Source organism: Balaenoptera physalus, assembly GCF_965194825.1.
Source record: "Balaenoptera physalus genome assembly, chromosome: 17".
NCBI lineage: Eukaryota > Metazoa > Chordata > Mammalia > Artiodactyla > Balaenopteridae > Balaenoptera > Balaenoptera physalus.
Window position 1 is genome coordinate 81,422,857 of NC_138895.1, and position 18,308 is coordinate 81,441,164.

General features: G+C 53.5%; 1 protein-coding gene across 1 annotated transcript in view; it reads right to left on the bottom strand.

The window, feature by feature from the left end:
- COL22A1 (collagen type XXII alpha 1 chain) overlaps positions 1–18,308 on the bottom strand; it is a 243,258-nt gene that overhangs the window by 98,782 nt on the left and 126,168 nt on the right. Inside the window, exons 22-27 of the mRNA XM_082433767.1 lie at positions 18,214–18,267; positions 7,639–7,692; positions 6,935–6,988; positions 5,624–5,677; positions 4,630–4,683; positions 456–497 (exon numbers count right to left, since the gene is read on the bottom strand). Of these exons, the coding sequence (XP_082289893.1) occupies positions 456–497; positions 4,630–4,683; positions 5,624–5,677; positions 6,935–6,988; positions 7,639–7,692; positions 18,214–18,267 (312 nt within the window). The remainder of the gene's footprint in view (positions 1–455; positions 498–4,629; positions 4,684–5,623; positions 5,678–6,934; positions 6,989–7,638; positions 7,693–18,213; positions 18,268–18,308) is intronic.

An 18,308-nucleotide genomic window follows, 5' to 3' on the forward strand; every position in this document is an offset into this window, starting at 1 on the left:
CCCCCAGACACCTCGGCTTAGTGGGGGTAACGTGGAAAGCAGGTTCTAGAGAGTCTGCTCATGGGGAGTCCCCACGTGGTCCGCACTTTGCTACTCTCTCTCCCGGGGGCCCTTGTTTCGCCTCTCTTGCTGTCTGACTCCTCATTCCTCTGGATCAGCCACGATGTCACCTCCTGGCCACCTCTCCCGACATTCCCCAAGTCTGAGCGAGAGGACTCCTCTGCCCCCCTCACCTGCACGGCACCACTCGCTGCACCTGTTCAACTGCTCTTGGCCAGTGGTGGTGACCCCAGTACCCACCACAGCGACAGATGCGTAGGACATGCCGACCGTCACGGGGTAAGTACATGAGTGCACGACGGGAATGTCGTGAGCTCCAGGGAGACAACTGACTGACACAAGGCGTAGCGCATACTAACAAACGAACGCACTGCATGAATGGAGGTAGAACAGACCTTGTCTCCAGGTCGGCCGGCCAGGCCCTGCTCCCCAGCTCCCTGGAGATAAAATAACAGACACCCCATCATTTTCCACTCGCATTACAGAGGTGGCTGTCGTCCCAGCTGGTCCCACACCCCCAGAGCCCCGTCAGCCACAACCCTTGACTCTCACACGAGCAGCACAAGCGTCACAGGCTCTGAAGACCCGAGTGGTTAGCATTTCTGCAGAGAGGGCGTCCACACTCCCGCACATTGTCTTTTGCTTCCCTCAAAAGAAACAGCTTGTGGAGTTGCCCTGACAGCATTTCAACAGGTTGAATCCACTCGTCCTGAATCTAAACACTCACAGTTCAAAACAACGAGGAGCCGAAATCTGTGAGTCCCAGAGCCCCCCCCAACTCTGAATTCTGTGGCCCTTCAGGGAAACCCAGACCCCAGGCCGGGTCCAGTGATGGAGAAGCCGTTGATGAACCTGTCCGAGCTGACGGGCCGTTCCGAGGCTGTCGTGCAGACTCACTGGTAAACAGAGGCGCCCGAGGAGGAGCCCGTGGGCAGGTGCGAGGTCTATTTCCCTCACGCATGGTGTGTTACAGTGAAGGCCAGTCTTGGGTGAAATGCTGTTAAACATGCAAACTTATATCGAAAGCAAGCCCCCAGCAGGGATACACTGGTTCCAGTAGCTTGGATGAAGTTTCGTTCCCGACGAGCATTTTGTGGTCACGTTAAAGGAGGAGGGTGCAGGACCAGAGAGGCCTGTTCCCTGACTCCACGGCACCAGGCTGCTGTGCTTACCAGGTCCTGTAAGTCACTGGTGTGAAGAGGCGGCTGTTGGGTGGGTGGGTGGAGGGCCTGCAACTTCTAACCAGCCATGTGTCTTAAGAAACACTATCTTCTTGAATGACAGTGTCTTCCTAACATTATTATGGTACTCAGCGAAACCTTTATGTGGGTTTCCATAAGGAAATGTGGTTTTCTGGTAAGTAAATGGACACATGAACGAATGAATGAATGAATGAACGGGTATGTACACACATAAAGATTATCCCTGCAGCTATGCCAGATTCCACTGGTAGTGAAGGCTGTACCACATATCAGAGAGGAAAAAAAAAAGAAAAGAAAGCAAAGAAACTAAAAGCACTGTTTAGCATTAAGCACACATTCTATCCTGTAGCTCTGGTGCCACCGGGGTAACTGGTGTCTGGAGTCAGTGCAAATAGAAATTCTAGACGCACTCCAGTTTTCCCATCAATTCCCAGTGTTTACAAGCACAATTAGTAAGAATTGCTCTAACCGGAATTGTGCAAATACTTGCTATAGAAATTGTCACTTTAAATCTGCTAGGACGGTCACACCTTTGCAGTGGGAAAGGCGCTGGGGGGCTGAGTTTGGGTAGAAAGCGTTTTGAAGGCCATCTGAAGTGCTTCCTGAATCCTAAGCCAAAGCACAGCCCATGGAGAGCCGGGCAGCGTCCGGAATTCTTGACACGAGCCAAAGAGGTGATGCATCCGCTCAACCCACAACCAGTCCTTTCTCTGGGCAGACTCAAGATCCGCCGTCCAGGACGTAGCCATAATCTTCTTCGAAGATATTTATCTTTAGCTGGCATGTTGTCAAGATAAAGTAACTAGGACTCCGGCCAGGTCTTCTTTGAAGCTACAAAGTATGCTCTACAAGCATCATAACCGCAGAAATTCACAATTTTGAACTTTCTAGAGAAATTTTTTTAAAGTATCGCACTAGAAATCGTACAAAAATGACACGTGAGCTGTAGTAACAGACCTCTCTGAACCTTTCAGCCATGAGGGGTGAACATAAATACAAAACATGGAGAAGGAAAGACGAAAGAAACCCCCGAGGGCACCTCAGTTTCACCCCAATACTTCTGACTGATCACCTTCATCCACAGAATCGTGCACAGGGAACTCGACGGGAACAGATTCTTCTGAAGACTATTGAACAGAACGTGGAAATTCACACGGTGTAAGCCCAGAAGGGTGTGGCAACTCAGAGGTTTGAGGAAACACAGCTCTAAGGTACGGGTGACTCCATAAAACCCACGGAGTCCGAAAAGGAGAGTAACAGGGAGCGATGCAAAAGCTGCAAGTTATTCTGGGAAATGTCTGAATTTCAGCCAATCACTCAGACCCTAGAAGGTGGCCTTGCTGCTTATAAGACCACGTGATTCACCCCTAACCGGCACCTCAGGGCAGGGCATGCATGTTTGGTCCATGCTGTGACAAAACACAGCAAGTCACACATCATTACATTTCAATCACTGGGGATCATTATACATGTTTTTTTAAAGCACGAACGTTGAGTCTTAAAACACGAAGGGCCGCTGTGCTCGCAGGTGGCAGGGGCGGCTCGCTGTGTGCCGATGGGGGCAGGGGCCAATAATCAGAATCTGGGGTCCAGGGCGGGCGGGAGGCTCCTGGTGGGCACTCTTTGCACACTGAGTCCTGCCGGCGGGCGTCCTTGAGACAGCTGCGGTGCATTATAACCTGTGGTTTCCATCTGGTCTGAGGAACGCTCGCTCCTTGAAAAAGCGAGGCAGCAGGGAACCCAGGGTCCCAGGATTTGTCAATCGGCCCTTCACTGGCCAGCGAGGTGAGTCCAGGCCACAGCTGTGCCCTCGCTGGGCGGTTTGTGACCCACCCTCCGTCCAGTGAGCCCTCGCCGAGAGCCCACCAGGTGCCTGCCCGTGGGCCGGGGGTGGGAGCTGGTGGCCGCGAGCGGGTCACCGCCTTAGCTAGTGCTTAACCCAGTAGACTCGCAGGCCCTGTGACGGGAGGGAGAGGGCTCCCCATGCGCTCTCCTGTGTGGACACACGCCTCTCCGGAAGCAAGGTGCTGTGCACACGCACACACCGTGTACACACCCACACCACACACGCACACACACCCCATATACATACAGATATGCACACACGCCACACCACATATACATACAGATACACACAAGCCACACCACACATATACATACAGATACACACACGCCACACCACACATATACATACAGATACACACACGCCACACCACACATATACATACAGATACACACACGCCACACCACACATATACATACAGATACACACACGCCACACCACACATATACATACAGATACACACACGCCACACCACACATATACATACAGATACACACACGCCACACCACACATATACATACAGATACACACACGCCACACCACACATATACATACAGATACACACGCCACACCACACATATACATACAGATACACACACGCCACACCACACATATACATACAGATACACACACGCCACACCACACATATACATACAGATACACACACGCCACACCACACATATACATACAGATACACACACGCCACACCACACATATACATACAGATACACACACGCCACACCACACATATACATACAGATACACACACGCCACACCACATATACATACAGATACACACACGCCACACCACATACATACAGATACACACACGCCACACCACATATACATACAGATACACACACGCCACACCACACATATACATACAGATACACACACGCCACACCACACATATACATACAGATACACACACGCCACACCACACATATACATACAGATACACGCACACGCACATACATACACACGCGCGCAGAGTCCAGCCCTCTCTCTTCTGTACCCGCTGCACTCTGAGCCCAGGCCACATCTGAGATGCTGAACTCTACAGATGAGCCCAGCCGGGCTTCCTTGCTTCTGTAGGGGTCAGGGGTCAGGGAGCATCGGAGGGAGGGAAAAGCTTAGGGGACAGGAGAGAGAGAGGAGGGGGTACTGACCCCCTCGCCCCTTCCCTCCCAGGACGAGCCAGACAGCGATGCTGGCCTTCTTCCCAAGGCTCCCGCTCTCTCGGGGGCTCTCTCCTCCAGCTGCACGGCTCCCGGGCTCCAGGAACGCACTGTCCCCTTTGCTCCTCTGCCCCAGGGGTGGCATCCGTTGTCGCCAGTCCAGGGTGTGCCACCACGGACCCCCTGACCCCGCCCTCAGCCTTTCAAACAGCCCCTCTGCAATGACCCCGGCTGTTTCCTGCCACACCCCAGCTCATACAGACGCTGGGCCCTGACAGCTGAGGTTCACACACAGCCCCAAACACACCGTTTAGAATGACAGACGTGATGGGGAAGGAGTCCCTACCTGCGGGCCAGGCTGTCCGGGCAAACCGTCCGCCCCTCTGTCTCCCCGGTCTCCCTGTAAGGAACACAAACAGGAGTAAACAGGAGGGGCTGGGCTTGGAGGAAGCAGCCTCAGGACTAGGTCCAGGCTGGAAGGAAGAGAACTGCTGGGACTTAAGTGTTACTGAACCTCTTCAATTCTGTGTGACCAGAAACAGCAGCTCAAACCACCTCCTAGATGCCATATTCAACGGCTCTGCTTTTGATTTATAAAGACGTGAGTGAATGGAAATGAGGGATGTAGAGTAGGGAAGATATTGCCTAAGTGTTTTTGAGACTACAAAATACTTGGTTAGCCCTTATCTTTTGTCTTGAAAGATGAGAGAGGAGGATGGAGAATATTTACATAAAATACCCATAAAATTAAGTTGAATCCATACTTATTCTATATCTTGTCATGAAAAAGTTAAGCTTCTAAGTCTGCTTATGGAAAAGGATGATGAATTTTCCTATAATATCCAAAAGTTGCCTTTCGAGGGCTGTTGACATTCACCCTTGAGCTCAATGTCTGTTATGAAAAGGTGAAGTTCACTTGTTAAAAGTTTGACTGTATGGTTTTTTAATTGTCCATCTTAAGTGGGTAAACTGTGAACTTGCTTCCCAATTTTATGATAGTTAACCTCTGACTCTTTTCTTAATGATCTTACTGTAATGAGCCCCACCAGAGTATTTTTTAAACTGAAGTCTCTTAATATGTAAGAGTATCTGAAAGGTTCTTCTCTTTGCAAATAAAATACATACATATTTCTAACAGAATAATTTTAAAGTCCTAGGCCTCCAAATCCTTCCCCAGTTACCTAAGTAGGAATAAGGGGCTCGCCCATATCTGACCTTGGAAATTCAAACATTTCTGAGCCTGGCATGACTCGGAATCCAAACGTGATCCAAGGCCCAGGCAACCAACAATCAAAAATCTCTTTGGCTTCTGTGTTTTGGGTTCCCAAACTCACACCAACCTTGGGTCCTGGCAGGCCTGGGGGTCCGTTCAGCCCATCCTTTCCAGGAGGTCCCTGGGCCAAGAGGGAAAAAAAGAGACCAACATGAAAGGCACGGTTAGGAAAGCGCTGCACTGAGTTGCTGCCAGCCAGGAGCGGCTTCTGCAGCCAGAAGCTGGTCGGCACGGTGGGCGAGACACGCAGGGCTGGTCCTGTGTTCCAGCTCTCCGGCGGCGCTCTCGCTGCTGTAAAGTGTTTCTGGGTGAAACTGTGTGGACCACGTGTTCAGCAACGTCTGTGGGTGACAGTTAACCACGCGTTCCAGGTTTGGACCCGTTCGCCTGAGAGTGGACGTCATGGCCCTGAATTTATGTCGAGAGCCTTAGGCCTGGTACCTGGAGCTCAACAGGGCCGAGCGTGCTGGCATCCAGCAATCACGTCCCCTCATCGACAGCCACCAATGGATCTGTGGTCCAGTGACAAGGGGACAACCACTGTGTGCTGCACCGTCGGATTTCCCTCTGTCACCCTTTCTCCAGCGTCCTGACCCCCGTCAGCTCTGTGGGTCGCACAGGCTTTCTGTATCCACAGCCTTCCCCTCCTCTGCTGGCCCCATCAGAGAACCAGCAGTAAGGAAATCCCTTCCGGACGAGCAGAAGCTTCCTGAGGGCCGTCACCAGGGCTGTGACGGCCCATCATGGTCACATGGTATTGGAAGCTCAAGGCCACCCCTACCATCCTGCCCTGAAGAGCTACAGGCCAAAACGGCAGGAGACACCCAGCTTCAATCTGCACCCGCTTCCTTGTGTGGAGACGTTAAGGTTCAATGAGCTCTACCCTCAGGACTTAGAAGGAATGAGAAGGCCCAGATCCCTAGGATCTTTTTGGTTGGGAAAGAAGAAACACAATCAGCATAGTGACGGGAAGAGCTCTGCCACATCCTGGACCACGTCTCACGTCTCCTTCTCCATCACTTCTGTGACCCTCTGTCAGTGTCCCTACGGACGAGAAGCCACACTTTAAACAGCAAAGGACTTTCGAATGTCCCTTTGAGTTACAAGAGCACAGGCGGTGGCCTAGGGAGAGGGTGCGCCAGTCTGCATTCCGGCTGGGGCCACGGGGGAGCGGCCCCAGGAGACAGAGCACACACGTGACAGGCACCACGGAAGGAAGAAGGCAGGCTGGGTACCAGGGCCTTGGTCCCCGCCGACAGGGAGGAAAGGGCATGGAGTGTCACCCGCTGGAAAGCGGCCCAGGTGGCAGCTGAAAGGGCCCGGCCACAGAGGATGGGAGAGACGGGACAGTGCAGGGAGGGACGCTCTGGTCACTCACCGCCTGCCCAGGGTGCCCGGGTTTTCCTGGGAAGCCGATCTCTCCAGGCAAACCCTGAAAAGGGAACCAGAGGGGAACCTTCAGTCTGACCTCTTCCAAGCATCAGCTCCCTTCTCCCAGCACCTTTCCTGGCAGGAGCCCGGGTCTCCAGCTCTGACAAGGGCACCCAGGGGTGGATACCCCTCGGGGGCATCTGGCTGTCCTTGGTGTGGGCCACGGTGAGACGTGGAATCGTCACACCTCCAAGGCTGGCCGGCGCAGGGCTCGTCTGGTCTGCAGTCGGGGCCCCCGGCACCTTCATTCCCGTCTGGCGGGATGGGTGGAAACGCCTCCCTCTGCCCCACCCAGCGGGACCCCACCCCTCTGCTCGGCCTACAGGGAACTTTCCCAGAGGGCTCCTGAAATGCGGGAGGGGAGACAAACCACAGGCTCCTGAAAGACCTCAAAAGGACGACCCCAGCCCAGTGTGCCTCTCCCCCTGCATCTCTAGGAGCAGCCAACGATGCGCTGTGTGAGCTCAGATGCTACTTCCAATCGAAGGGGCTCCAGGGCCGGCTGCCGGTGGGGCCCTCCTTGCTCACGCCTCTGCTCTGCTCTCGGACAAAGAGCGAACACGTGGCTCTGCACCACGATGTCCCTGGCTCCCAGGGCCTCGAACCCTCCATCTAAGTGCCCTGGGGAGGGAAAATCAAAACCAATCTCACCGGGGGGCCTCCGGGTCCAGGGGGGCCTGGGACGCCAGGTGGTCCTGGGGGGCCCTGCAGAGAAAGAGCACAGCCTGGGTTACAAACACGCGTGGAACAGCCTCCTGGTGACACTGTCCTCTGAGAGCGGAGAGGGATGGGGACCAGTGAAGGGGGGCGCTGCCGCTTTACTTGAAATACTGTATTTTTTCAACAAAAAGGAACAAGAGCAAAAAGAAAAGGTCTGAAGTAAAATTTGCAAAATGGTAACATGTGTACTATCTGGGTGGTGGGATAATACAACTGTCTGTTATATTATCTATTCCAATATATATTTAAAATATTTGAGCATTTAAAATAAATACGTACACGCATGAACACACATACACACGATGGGTTAACCCGTTAACAAAAATCATCTAGAACAGTGGTTCCCAAGCATTATTCAGCATCGAATCACCTGGGGTCAATCAAGAGATCTGTTCAAACCCTCTCTCCACTACACACGTTCTAGGAGATGCACCTCTGGCCTTTGCCTGTCCAGGTGTCTCTCCAAATATGCCCTCCCTCCCCTGTCTCCCTGCTCGGATGGATGTCTCCACCTTTGTGAAATTTTTGGCAATTCCCCAGGCAGAATTAATTGCTCCCTCCCCCAAGCCGAAGGCCAGTGTTAACAGTTCTCATCTGACCCCCGAGCCCCCGAAGGCAGAGCCCCCCTCTGGCACCCCCCCGCATCTCATCTCGCACAGCAACAAGCCCAGGGCTTGGAAAAGAGCAGGTGCTCATTAAGTGTTTGAAGAAGTCAACTGCGTTGAACACAGCTGAGGAGAGCGCTGTGCATTCCGAGAGAACATCACATTGCCACTGGAGGGCGATAAATGCTAAAAAATGGCCAAGGTTGCCACCTTTGTGGACAGTTCCCTTTTCTCCCTCTGGGGGCGCTGGTGAGTCAACAAAGGGCAGAGAAAGGCGACGTTTACAAAAGAGAACTTTTCGGTGGCACCTGGACCTAGTTTTCTACGTAGCTCACTCAGTGCTGGAGAGCCTTTAGGGATAACGTCTACTTTTATTAGGAGACATCTGCTTGGAGCTGGAGCAACTGAATGGCCAGGCAGAGCTGGACAGTGGCCTGGGTGGGTACCGATGCAGGGTCCCCCTAATGGATGAGGATGGAGGTGGGGGAGGGCACCAAAGAAGGCTGGTGACCTCACCCCTATCGTGGCTCAGTCCCACTCCACCCGCATCTGCTCCGGCTCAGCTCCGCTCACCTCCCGGCAAAGCAGGAGCCCTGCAGGTGGCACTCCCAGGACCCACCCCTCTATAAGGCATGTTCCAGGTGACCTTTTTACATCACCCTGACCTCTGAGGCTCTCACAGCAACCTCAACCCCACGGAACTCATCCAAGGCCCCTTCTCACCTCATGCAGCTCTCTCTCTCTGACAGCAAATGGGACACACTTAGCTTTTGTCCCTCCTTACGTTCCCCGTGATGCTCATGGCCCCTGGAATGCGCTGGCCACTTTTAAAGTGATCATTCCAGGAAGCTGGCCTCCTGACCTGCTCATTACTCTGACCTTGTTTCCCCTTCCTCCTCCGTCTCCTGCAAACGTCCCTGCGGGCTGCTGCTGTTTGCTTGTTTCACTCTCATAGCACGTTAGGGTAGACAGATCTTCAGGGATCCTCTACTGGAAATTAAACCTCCTTGTTTAACAATAAAGAAAACTGAGGCTCAGAGAGGGTAAGGGCCCCATCTGAGGTCACACAGCCATTGTCTCTAGTGGATCCTGAGCAGTCCAGCTGCTGCAGAACCACCTGGAAAGCTCGTCATAAATACAGGTAAACAGGCCCCTTGACTGGACTCGAAGGCACAGGTCTGGGACAAATTTGAGGGGCCTGTGACTTCGGAACACTCCCCAGGTACCTGTGGAGAGCAGCCAGGTCCGGGAATTACCTGCCTGGACCAACCCCATGCAGCACCCTAACTACCATCCTCTCTGCTGGCAATACTACAAGCCCAGGGTTCCAGCAGGGACCCCTGAAAGGAGGGAGCAGGAAACACAGATGTAGGAGAAGGCCGAGGGGGCGGCACCCTCCACTTAGGGTTCACTCTGCCCTGAGCTACGTGCATTTCACCTCATCTTAATCCTCACGCTAATCCTTTCAGGCGGGCCCTGTTCATCCCGTTTTGAAGATGAGGAACTGGAACCTGGAGGAAAGTGAACCGGCATTAGACACGGTGGCATCCAGCACAATGTCCCTGGTCCTTCAGCCCCTCCCTTGTGAAGTGTCTGCCAAGCTCCCCGCCCGTCACAGCCAATCCACCCTTAAGCAGCCTGACCTCCTGAAAGACTGTCTGCGCATTAAATGAACCTGGGGCTTTCAAGCCCAGCTCTGTGATCTCCGAGTCCACCACCTTCGCAGGACCACAGCACCTGGGTCGTTTCTCTGCATGCGGTGCGGGTTAATAACGATCTGCCTGTTTGATGCTACCAGCTCAGGACCGAGAGCAGAATCCCACACGCTCATTAAATAACCACCGCAAGGGCCTTACAAAGAGGAGGAGCTGGGGGGGCGAGACAGCCGCTCCAGACGCGGCCGCACGAGGGGCCGGCCAGTGGCCTGCGGCTTCCTTTCCAGCCGGCCGGGGGCGCCCTGCAAGTCCCAGCGGGAAGTGTTGGGGTGAGGGGTGGACAGCAGTCAGGACTCAATTCCAGCCAGCCTGCCCTGTGGACGCTGCCCCGGGGCCACACTGTGCCGTGTGACGGCCACACAGGGACACGGAGCGGCCGCCTCCCAGGAAGGCTGCGTCCAGCCCCGCCAGGTCAGAGGGGACTCAGCTCCAGCGAAACTCCGTGTGCTTCTGATACCACCGCCTCTGCCAGCCGGGGGCAGGGAGCGCTGGGAGGACGTGGGTGCACAGGCCCATCAGCCATCTGCACCTGGCGCCCTCAGCCGGGAGGGAGCAAATGTGACTTTTAGGGCGCCTGCCACACGCTCGGCCTTCTCCGAGGTCTCCACACACGGGGCGCCATGACCTCGGTGGTCCCCGACTCCTTGGCTGTGAGCCCCGGCGCTCAGGGTCCTGCCGCAGCTGATGGTCAAGGACGCGAGTGGAACCCCAGGTCTGCTGCCTCCTATCCACGTGGCGAGCTCCTGGCCTTGCGGAGGTCCACTTCCCCGGGCTCTGCAACGGGGGTAGGAATCCTACAGCCCCAAGATTGAACATGACGATGCAGCAGGACAAGAGGTCCGGGCCTGGTCGCTGAGGGAACAGAGCGGTGGGGTGCATGCCCCATGAGGTGCACCCCAATTGTCCCAGGCCACGTGGCAGCCTCCGTCCTCTCACGGCCTGCATGTGAGAATGTTCTAGAGAACGTTCCCCCTCCCCCAGGAGGCTTCAGAGGCAAGGAAACCTCGCATCTGTCACCACCAGCCAAAGTGCAGCGTGTTCATGAGTGAGAAGCATCATGGAGTCTGGGGGCACAGGAGCCCCGGGTGGAAGATGAGGTGTGGGTGGGTGACGGGATGCTGGCAGCGCCCGCTGATGCCATGGAGGGGAGCGGGGAGCGAGCAGGCAGAAGCTTCGGTCCTTACATCAGAGGCCTCTGCAAAGTTCTGGGGCCTCTGGAGAAGCGGCTCCTGGAGACCAGGATGGCAGGGGTGAAGGTCCTCCCTCCAGTCTACACGTACCGGGCACCTTCCGTGTTCCCTCCGGATCTCCAGGTGACCCAGCCCTCCCTTCCAGAAGACTGCAGTCTTGCAGAGTAAATAAAATGCAAGCCCGTGACCTCCTGGGAAAGCCGTGGGCTTGGCATCAAAGGCAGATGGTTAAATTCCGAGCAGCTGTTTGACTCGAGGCAAAGTATCTGGTTTATCCAAAGCCTGGTTTCTAAACATACAGAGTAGTAGGTACAATAATACTTTCTTTTCATAGTTTTTGTAGCAAACCCCTGGGTCCTGGCACATGGAAGAACTCATGAGATATTTGTTGAATCTAATTAAAAATATAGAAAATGACAACAAAGAAGAAAGATGCTCTAAATGCACAGAAATCAAGTGAAGGCATAGTGGGGAAATCGCGGATGCATCTCAGAGGGTAGGGTGAGTTTGGTCTTGAAGGGCCAAGTGGGGCCTTGGCAAACGAAGTGGGGTCGAAGAGGGCGGGCACCACATGTGGACGGAGCAGGATAAACGGGAGCAGGCAGCTTGGCATGACTGGGGTGCCCAGTAAGAACAGGAAGCAGAGGCCCCTAAAACGAGGCAGCAAGTCTGGGGTCTGAAAAGTCCGGCTTTGTCTTTGAGGCAGCTCAAAATAACAGAGGTGTTCTAGAAGACAGACACAGTCAGGTCTGTGCTTAGGAAGCTATTCTGCTGTCCTTAGGATCACTAGGGAGAAGGAATCCTGGAAGAGACAGACCAGGAGACAGTGAAACCAGGGCGCAGGCAAGACGCCAGTGAGGCTGGGCCCCGTGTAAGTGGGTGGCCGGGAGGGATGCAGACCAGGGGATGGTCTGCACGGCAGTTCAGCGGTGACAGGTGAGCATCTGGCGGGGGTTGGATGCTACCTGAGACACTAAAAGGAGGAGAGGCTTTTCCAGGAAATCGACTCTGCAGGGGAAGGAAGAGATGTGGGGTTGGGGTGGGGGGGACGGGTTAGTCTGGGATGTGAGTTACAGGCCCTTCAGAGCCTCAACTAGAGAGAGATTCCCATGGGGTAGCTGGGGGCGTGAAGAGAGTGCCGGAACCCAGTGACGCCACTGGTGGAAGGCTCTGGTGAGGCGTTTACATCTCCTGGATCCTAGCGCACTCCACACAGAGCTGAGCGTAACATCAGCTGTCCTGGATGGTGCATATGGCACTTCAGAATCTTCCAGTGGCCTTGGGGACCTTACCAGTGACGGGCAACAACTACTGTTGAGATTGGACTAATCCCCCCGCCCAGACTTCTGGTTGACTTTAATTAGTACCCTCACTTTATCTTCTCTTTCTCCTGAAAATAAGTTAAACAAAACCCCAAACACAAAGGCCATTTGAGTCACTTAGTTGGTAAGTTTCCAAATGAAACTAGCTGGCTCATTACTAAATCAATTTATGAATTTTCTATTTTGTTCTGCACATACTGGCATTGGGATTTTTAGGCACAAAGAAGCTGCCTTCCTCCCACCAAAACAAAACAAAACAAAACAAAAACAAAAACAAAAAACCCTGCTTGCTACAAGCTTCACTATTCACAACAGCCATGACATGGAAACAACCTAAATGTCCGTCAACAGATGAATGGATAATGAAGATGTGGTACATACATACAGTGGAATACTACTCAGCCATGAAAAAGAATGAAATAATACCATTTGCAGCAACATGGATGGACCTAGAAATTATCATACTAAATGAAGTAAGTCAGACAAAGACAAATATATGATATCACTTACGTGTGGAATCTAAAAAAAAATGATACGAATGAACTTATTTACAAAACAGAAACAGACTCACAGACGTGGAAAACAGACGTGTAGTTGCCAAGGTGGGGGGAGGATGCAGTGGGAGTTTGGGGTGAGCAGATGCAAACTATTACGTATAGGATGGATAAACAATAAGGTCCTACTGCAGAGCACAGGGAGCTATAGTCAGTAGCCTGGGATAAACCATAATGGAAAAGAATATGAAAAAGAATGTGTATACACATAACTGAGTCCCTTTGCTGTACAGCAGAAATTAACACAACATTGTAAATCAACTCTACTTCAATCAAATAAAATTTTTTAAAAAGCTGCTTGAAAGCCAAAGACTCTCTGCACCATTATGACTCTTTCATTGGCGAGGATACTAGGGTTTCAGGAAAGAAACGTGGCTAAAGGAAAGTCAAGACTGAAAGGCAAGTCTCCGTGTGGCCAGGGACTCTCCGAGGAGCCAGAGGCAAGTCACCCTCCCCTCGTCACTGACGCGGATGTTGTGCGCGGACCAGGCGGAAACCAGGGTTCCAGGGACTGGCGTTCGGAGGCACGTCCTGTGTGCGTGTTTTGAGGGAGACTCTCCCGAGCTCCCACCTTTATGTCAACCAGGGGAGCTTTGCATTTGTCTCGTTCATACGTGTGGTTTTTATTTTTAAAGAGCAGCTGTAAAAATTGGACAACCTGACTGCTAAATTTTCTTCCAAGCTTTAGGGATACTTCATAAAGTACAAAGAGTGGGAAATAACTTCAAAAAACAGAAACAGGGAGCGTCTAGCATTTTCCCACTGGATTTTAAGGCCCAGGAGGGCAAAGACCGTGTCTGGTTTCGTTCACCGTTTTATTCCCAGGGCACAGGGACGATGTTCAATCACCGTTTACTGAGGGAAGAGTATTAGGAGCGGAGGCAGAAACGAGGAGGAGGGAGATGGCGGGGGGCAGGGGGGATCCTCAAGTCCTGGGCCACTGCCCGCTCTGGGCAGGGCGCTCCCACAAGCCAGGATGCAGGGTGTGGCTTGTCGGGCCCTGGAGGCGTTCGAAGCTGGTGAGGGGGCTGGGATGACAGAGAGAACAAGTGTGGAAGCAAGCGAAGGCACAACTTTGGGGACCGGAAGTCCTAGGGATGAGGTCACCGTGACTGTAACTGAGGGGCCGTCCTAGCTGGGGCTAGTCAAGGCAAGCCCCGCAGAAGGGGCCACGCTGAAGCTGAGAACTGAGTGGCCAGGGAGTCCAGGGAAGGGAGAACAGTGGGTTCAGGGGCCTGAGACTGGACGGACCGCCGTGCGTTGGCAGGAGTGACGGGGTCAGTGTGAAGGAGTGAAGTGAGCAGGGGCCGGGGACAGGGCCCCGGGGAAGGTGGTGGGGTGCTGCGGTGGGAGGGGGCAGCTGGGAGGTGGGTGCGCTGCTTCAGGGCTGGGGGCCAGGATGGCTGGGACCTCGGCTTCAGAATCGGGACAGCGAGAGCCAGTCTGACTTGTAGGAGAAGTGCACAAGACTTCACGGCAGGTCGGGTGTGTGGAGCGAAGGGGCGAGGACGACCCTGAAGGATTCGATAGGTGATTGGGCCCCTTGCCGAGGCGGGGACACTGCTGGGGGTAGTGCACCTGGACAGGGTGGGCACCAGCCGTCCTGCTGAAGAAGGCTGAGTGCTCGATGCGAGTGTCTGAGGCACCAGGTGGAGCTGCCCAGGGGCTGGAGCTCGGGGAAGGGCTGCTGCAGAATTAAACGCAGACGGGAGAGAGTGATAAAAAAGGAGGGGTGGCCTCGTGTGGCTGGATTAACGAAGGTGTGTGTGACACCAGCTCAGCTCATGGGAGGTTTTCACCCTCTTCTCTTTTTATCATCAATAAAAATACCTAAATAACCCATTCATCTAATTATGAAAGAGAGTGACAAATGAGCCAATAGATCTAAATGTTAACAACAAAATAACTGCTTTAATTATTACTAATAAAAAAACTAAGTAATGACTCTATCAATTAACCAATAAGTCTAACTATTATTAATAGAATGTTTGATCCTTCTTAATACGATGGTGACTAAACAGCTACTTAATGTGCTCAGTGATTACAGTGATGATGTATAAATAACCAATTAACCCAATTATCATTATTAATAATGGAATGGCAAATAACTATTCCTAATAACCACCAAGTTCCAACTGGAGCAGACTTATAAAACTGGATGGAATTTGAAGATGAATGAAAATTACTTGCATAAATTAGCACGGCAATCGCACTCCCTGCGTGACATGGTAATGTCGGCTTTTTTCGGAAGTTGTTCCTAATTGTGAGTCCTCCTCTCAGTATGTAACTCCAGGGGCACAATGACTGCCCCCCTCAGGAGGGTTCCTGTGTAGAGGCCCAGGACCTCGAACCCACTCCGCCTTCTGGGGTTGGCCCCTTCCCTGGCTGTGTTCCCACCAACTCAAGAGGCTTCCTGCCATCCTGACTGCAGCACTGTCTTTGCATAAACAGTTGCCCAGACCAGACACAGATTTCCACTTTTCCTAAGAGGCTGCCAGGATACAGAAGCCACCACGTGGAACGTGTATACTGAGTCTAAAACTTTCCAGCGGGTGAGAATTTCCATCTTGAAAAAGAGGCACAAAAAGCATCTTCTAGAATGCCAGCCGTCCTGGGGCTTGGCTCACTCTGAGGCTGCAGTGCTGGCTCTTCCCCTTACAAGCAAAGCTAATTAAACTCTGAGCTCAATTTCTTTAGATTGTAAATGGGCTAAGCATTGCTTTCTCACAGGTGGTTATTACAGGTGGTTATATACACGATTATAGACGAACACCAAGGAGAGTGTTTGACAGGAGCAGAAACTAAACATATATGCCCTCTGCCCTCTTCTCATCAGAGCAGGAAACCATGTGGCTTAAGTTTCTGCTGCAACAGAGCCAACCTTGATTTTCCAGATCAGCGTAGGGACCCTCCTCTGGGCCCGAGAGAGGCTGACGACCTCTCCCCCAGAACCAGAGCTCTGAATACCCCTCTCCCAGGACTCAGCTCAGAGGACTGTCAGACTCTGTGTGCATCTCTTTCTGCCCCATTACATCTGGCTCCTCTGGGCACGGACAGCGGCTGCCAGGTTTCCCATCGCCAGAGCTGCATCTGCGCACAGTGGGTATTCAGTACATACCTGCTGAATGAGTGAACCGATGAACAAATGGACAAATGCACGGATGGCAAGCACGAGAAAACCGTGGCCAGGCCCAGGGAAGGTGAGTGTTCAGATGTGTCAGGAAGGGTGAATCACAGCGATGGGCAGTGACCCACCAGGGAGACACTGCTCTCAGTGCGGGCGTGGTGGGCTTAAGTGCAGCTCTGTGTCCCTTGGGTGGTGATCCAATGCGGGGTGCCAGGTAGGACATACTATATACTCTACGTTGGTTCTGAACCACTGAGATCCCCGAATACACTGGGCGCCCTATTTCTGGCAAAACCCCTGCTGTGGGAAAGCTGATCGCGTTTTCATCCACAGCACCCAGCTCAATGCCTGGCATTCAACAAAGATTTGCTGAAGGAAAATGGTCTCAAAATTAAAAAAGAAAGAAAGGAATATATTTTCCAAAGTAGTCAACAAAAAGTTATAGGGAAAAAATCTGTAACTTAAAGCGATTTGATGGAGCTGGGTTTATCGTGAATTTTTGAAACACACAAGCTTTGCTCACTGGAAAGCAAGGTCATAGAACAAATGCAAAAACACTCTTTCACTATGAACATCAAAATGCCACAGCGAATGTGGACTCTTCAGAAGACCGTGAACAACGGCTGATCTTACAGCCCCTCACCCCGGGCTGTAGCCTGACCCCAACGCGAGGGACTGAAATGAAGCCCGAGATCGCGTGCGGGGCGCCCATCACACCGCCTATGGCAGCGTGGGAAAAGCGAGTTTTGCAAGTGCAGTGAGCAGTGCCCTCTGGGGGGTGCCTCCCCGACAATGCCAAAGGACAGTGCGGTCAACACCACGGGACTCGGGCGTGGAGGTGGAGACGGCCCGGGACAGGCGGGCGCCAGAGCCGACCATTTACCGCGGCGCAGGGGGCGCCCGTGGACGAGCCCTGAGTGATCCCACCTGCCTGCCTGCCTGCGGCCGCCACACCCAGGAGGACAGGACAGCACCCCGCCCGGTGCTCTCTGTGCCTCCGGGACCCCCCATCAGCCGGTCACATCCCCTCATCTTCTCTCCGAATCGCCCTCCCCTTTTACTTTTCTTGGTATTTGTGACAAATGATGAGGCTGAGTTGAGAAGGTAAAGTGACTTGTCCGAGATGCCACAGACGGAAAGGGGCCGAGGGCCGGAACTCTAACCTCCTAACCTCCCCCCAACTGGGCTCCCCCCCCAGCACACCGCTCCCCCCAGCACACTGCTCCCCCCAGCACACTGCTCCCCCCCAGCACACTGCCTCCCCAGGAATTTACCGACCCTGCTCCAGGGGAGGCTGGGGCTGGGGACCGGGTGGCGAGCTTTGGTGCAGGGGGCAAAGGGAGAATGAAGGGAGCTCTGGACACCCTCCAGTGCCGGGCGCCTTGCTCTGTCCACACTAAGGTGTGTGTTGGGGGCAGAAGGGGCTCACAGTGACACACACTCACAGATAAGGGGGCCTGGGAGGGAGGGAGGGAGGGAGGTGTCTGCTGAGCGGCGCGTGGCCCTGAGCGAGTCTCTGGGCATCTGGGAGGCTCACCCCTCGTCTGTGAGATGAGGATGGTGACCCCGAGCCTGCCCACCTGGCGGGGCGGCTGTGGAGGTCCACAGGGGGCCACAGGCACAGCACACGTGAGGCTGTGTGGGAGTGGGGAGCTGGACCAAGCCTGGGGCCAGAGGACGTTACACCAGAGCTGAGTCTGAAAGCGGAGGGGGAGGAAGGCGAGGAGGGGGAGGGGGAGGAGATGAGGGTCTGTCCTCCTCCAGGCCTAAACCCCTCCAGGAGACCAAATGGCCATTCTCCCAGCACCTGAGATGGGAGGCAGGGGGAGCAAGGGACAGAGGGAGGGCGAGTGTCCCACCGAACATTCTTTTTAATGCTCTGATGTGGTGACCATGCAAGATTCTGGTTACAACCTGAGCATCGTTACCCCATCATTCATTTAAACAGAGCAAGCAGTGTTGCTATGGAAGAGGATTTAAGGGTAGTAGTTACCTGCTGTCCCAGCAACCCAGGGATTCCAGGAGGGCCGGTCTCACCTTTCTTTCCCTGAGGACAAAAGCAGCAGCCAAAATTAACAGGCAGGCGGC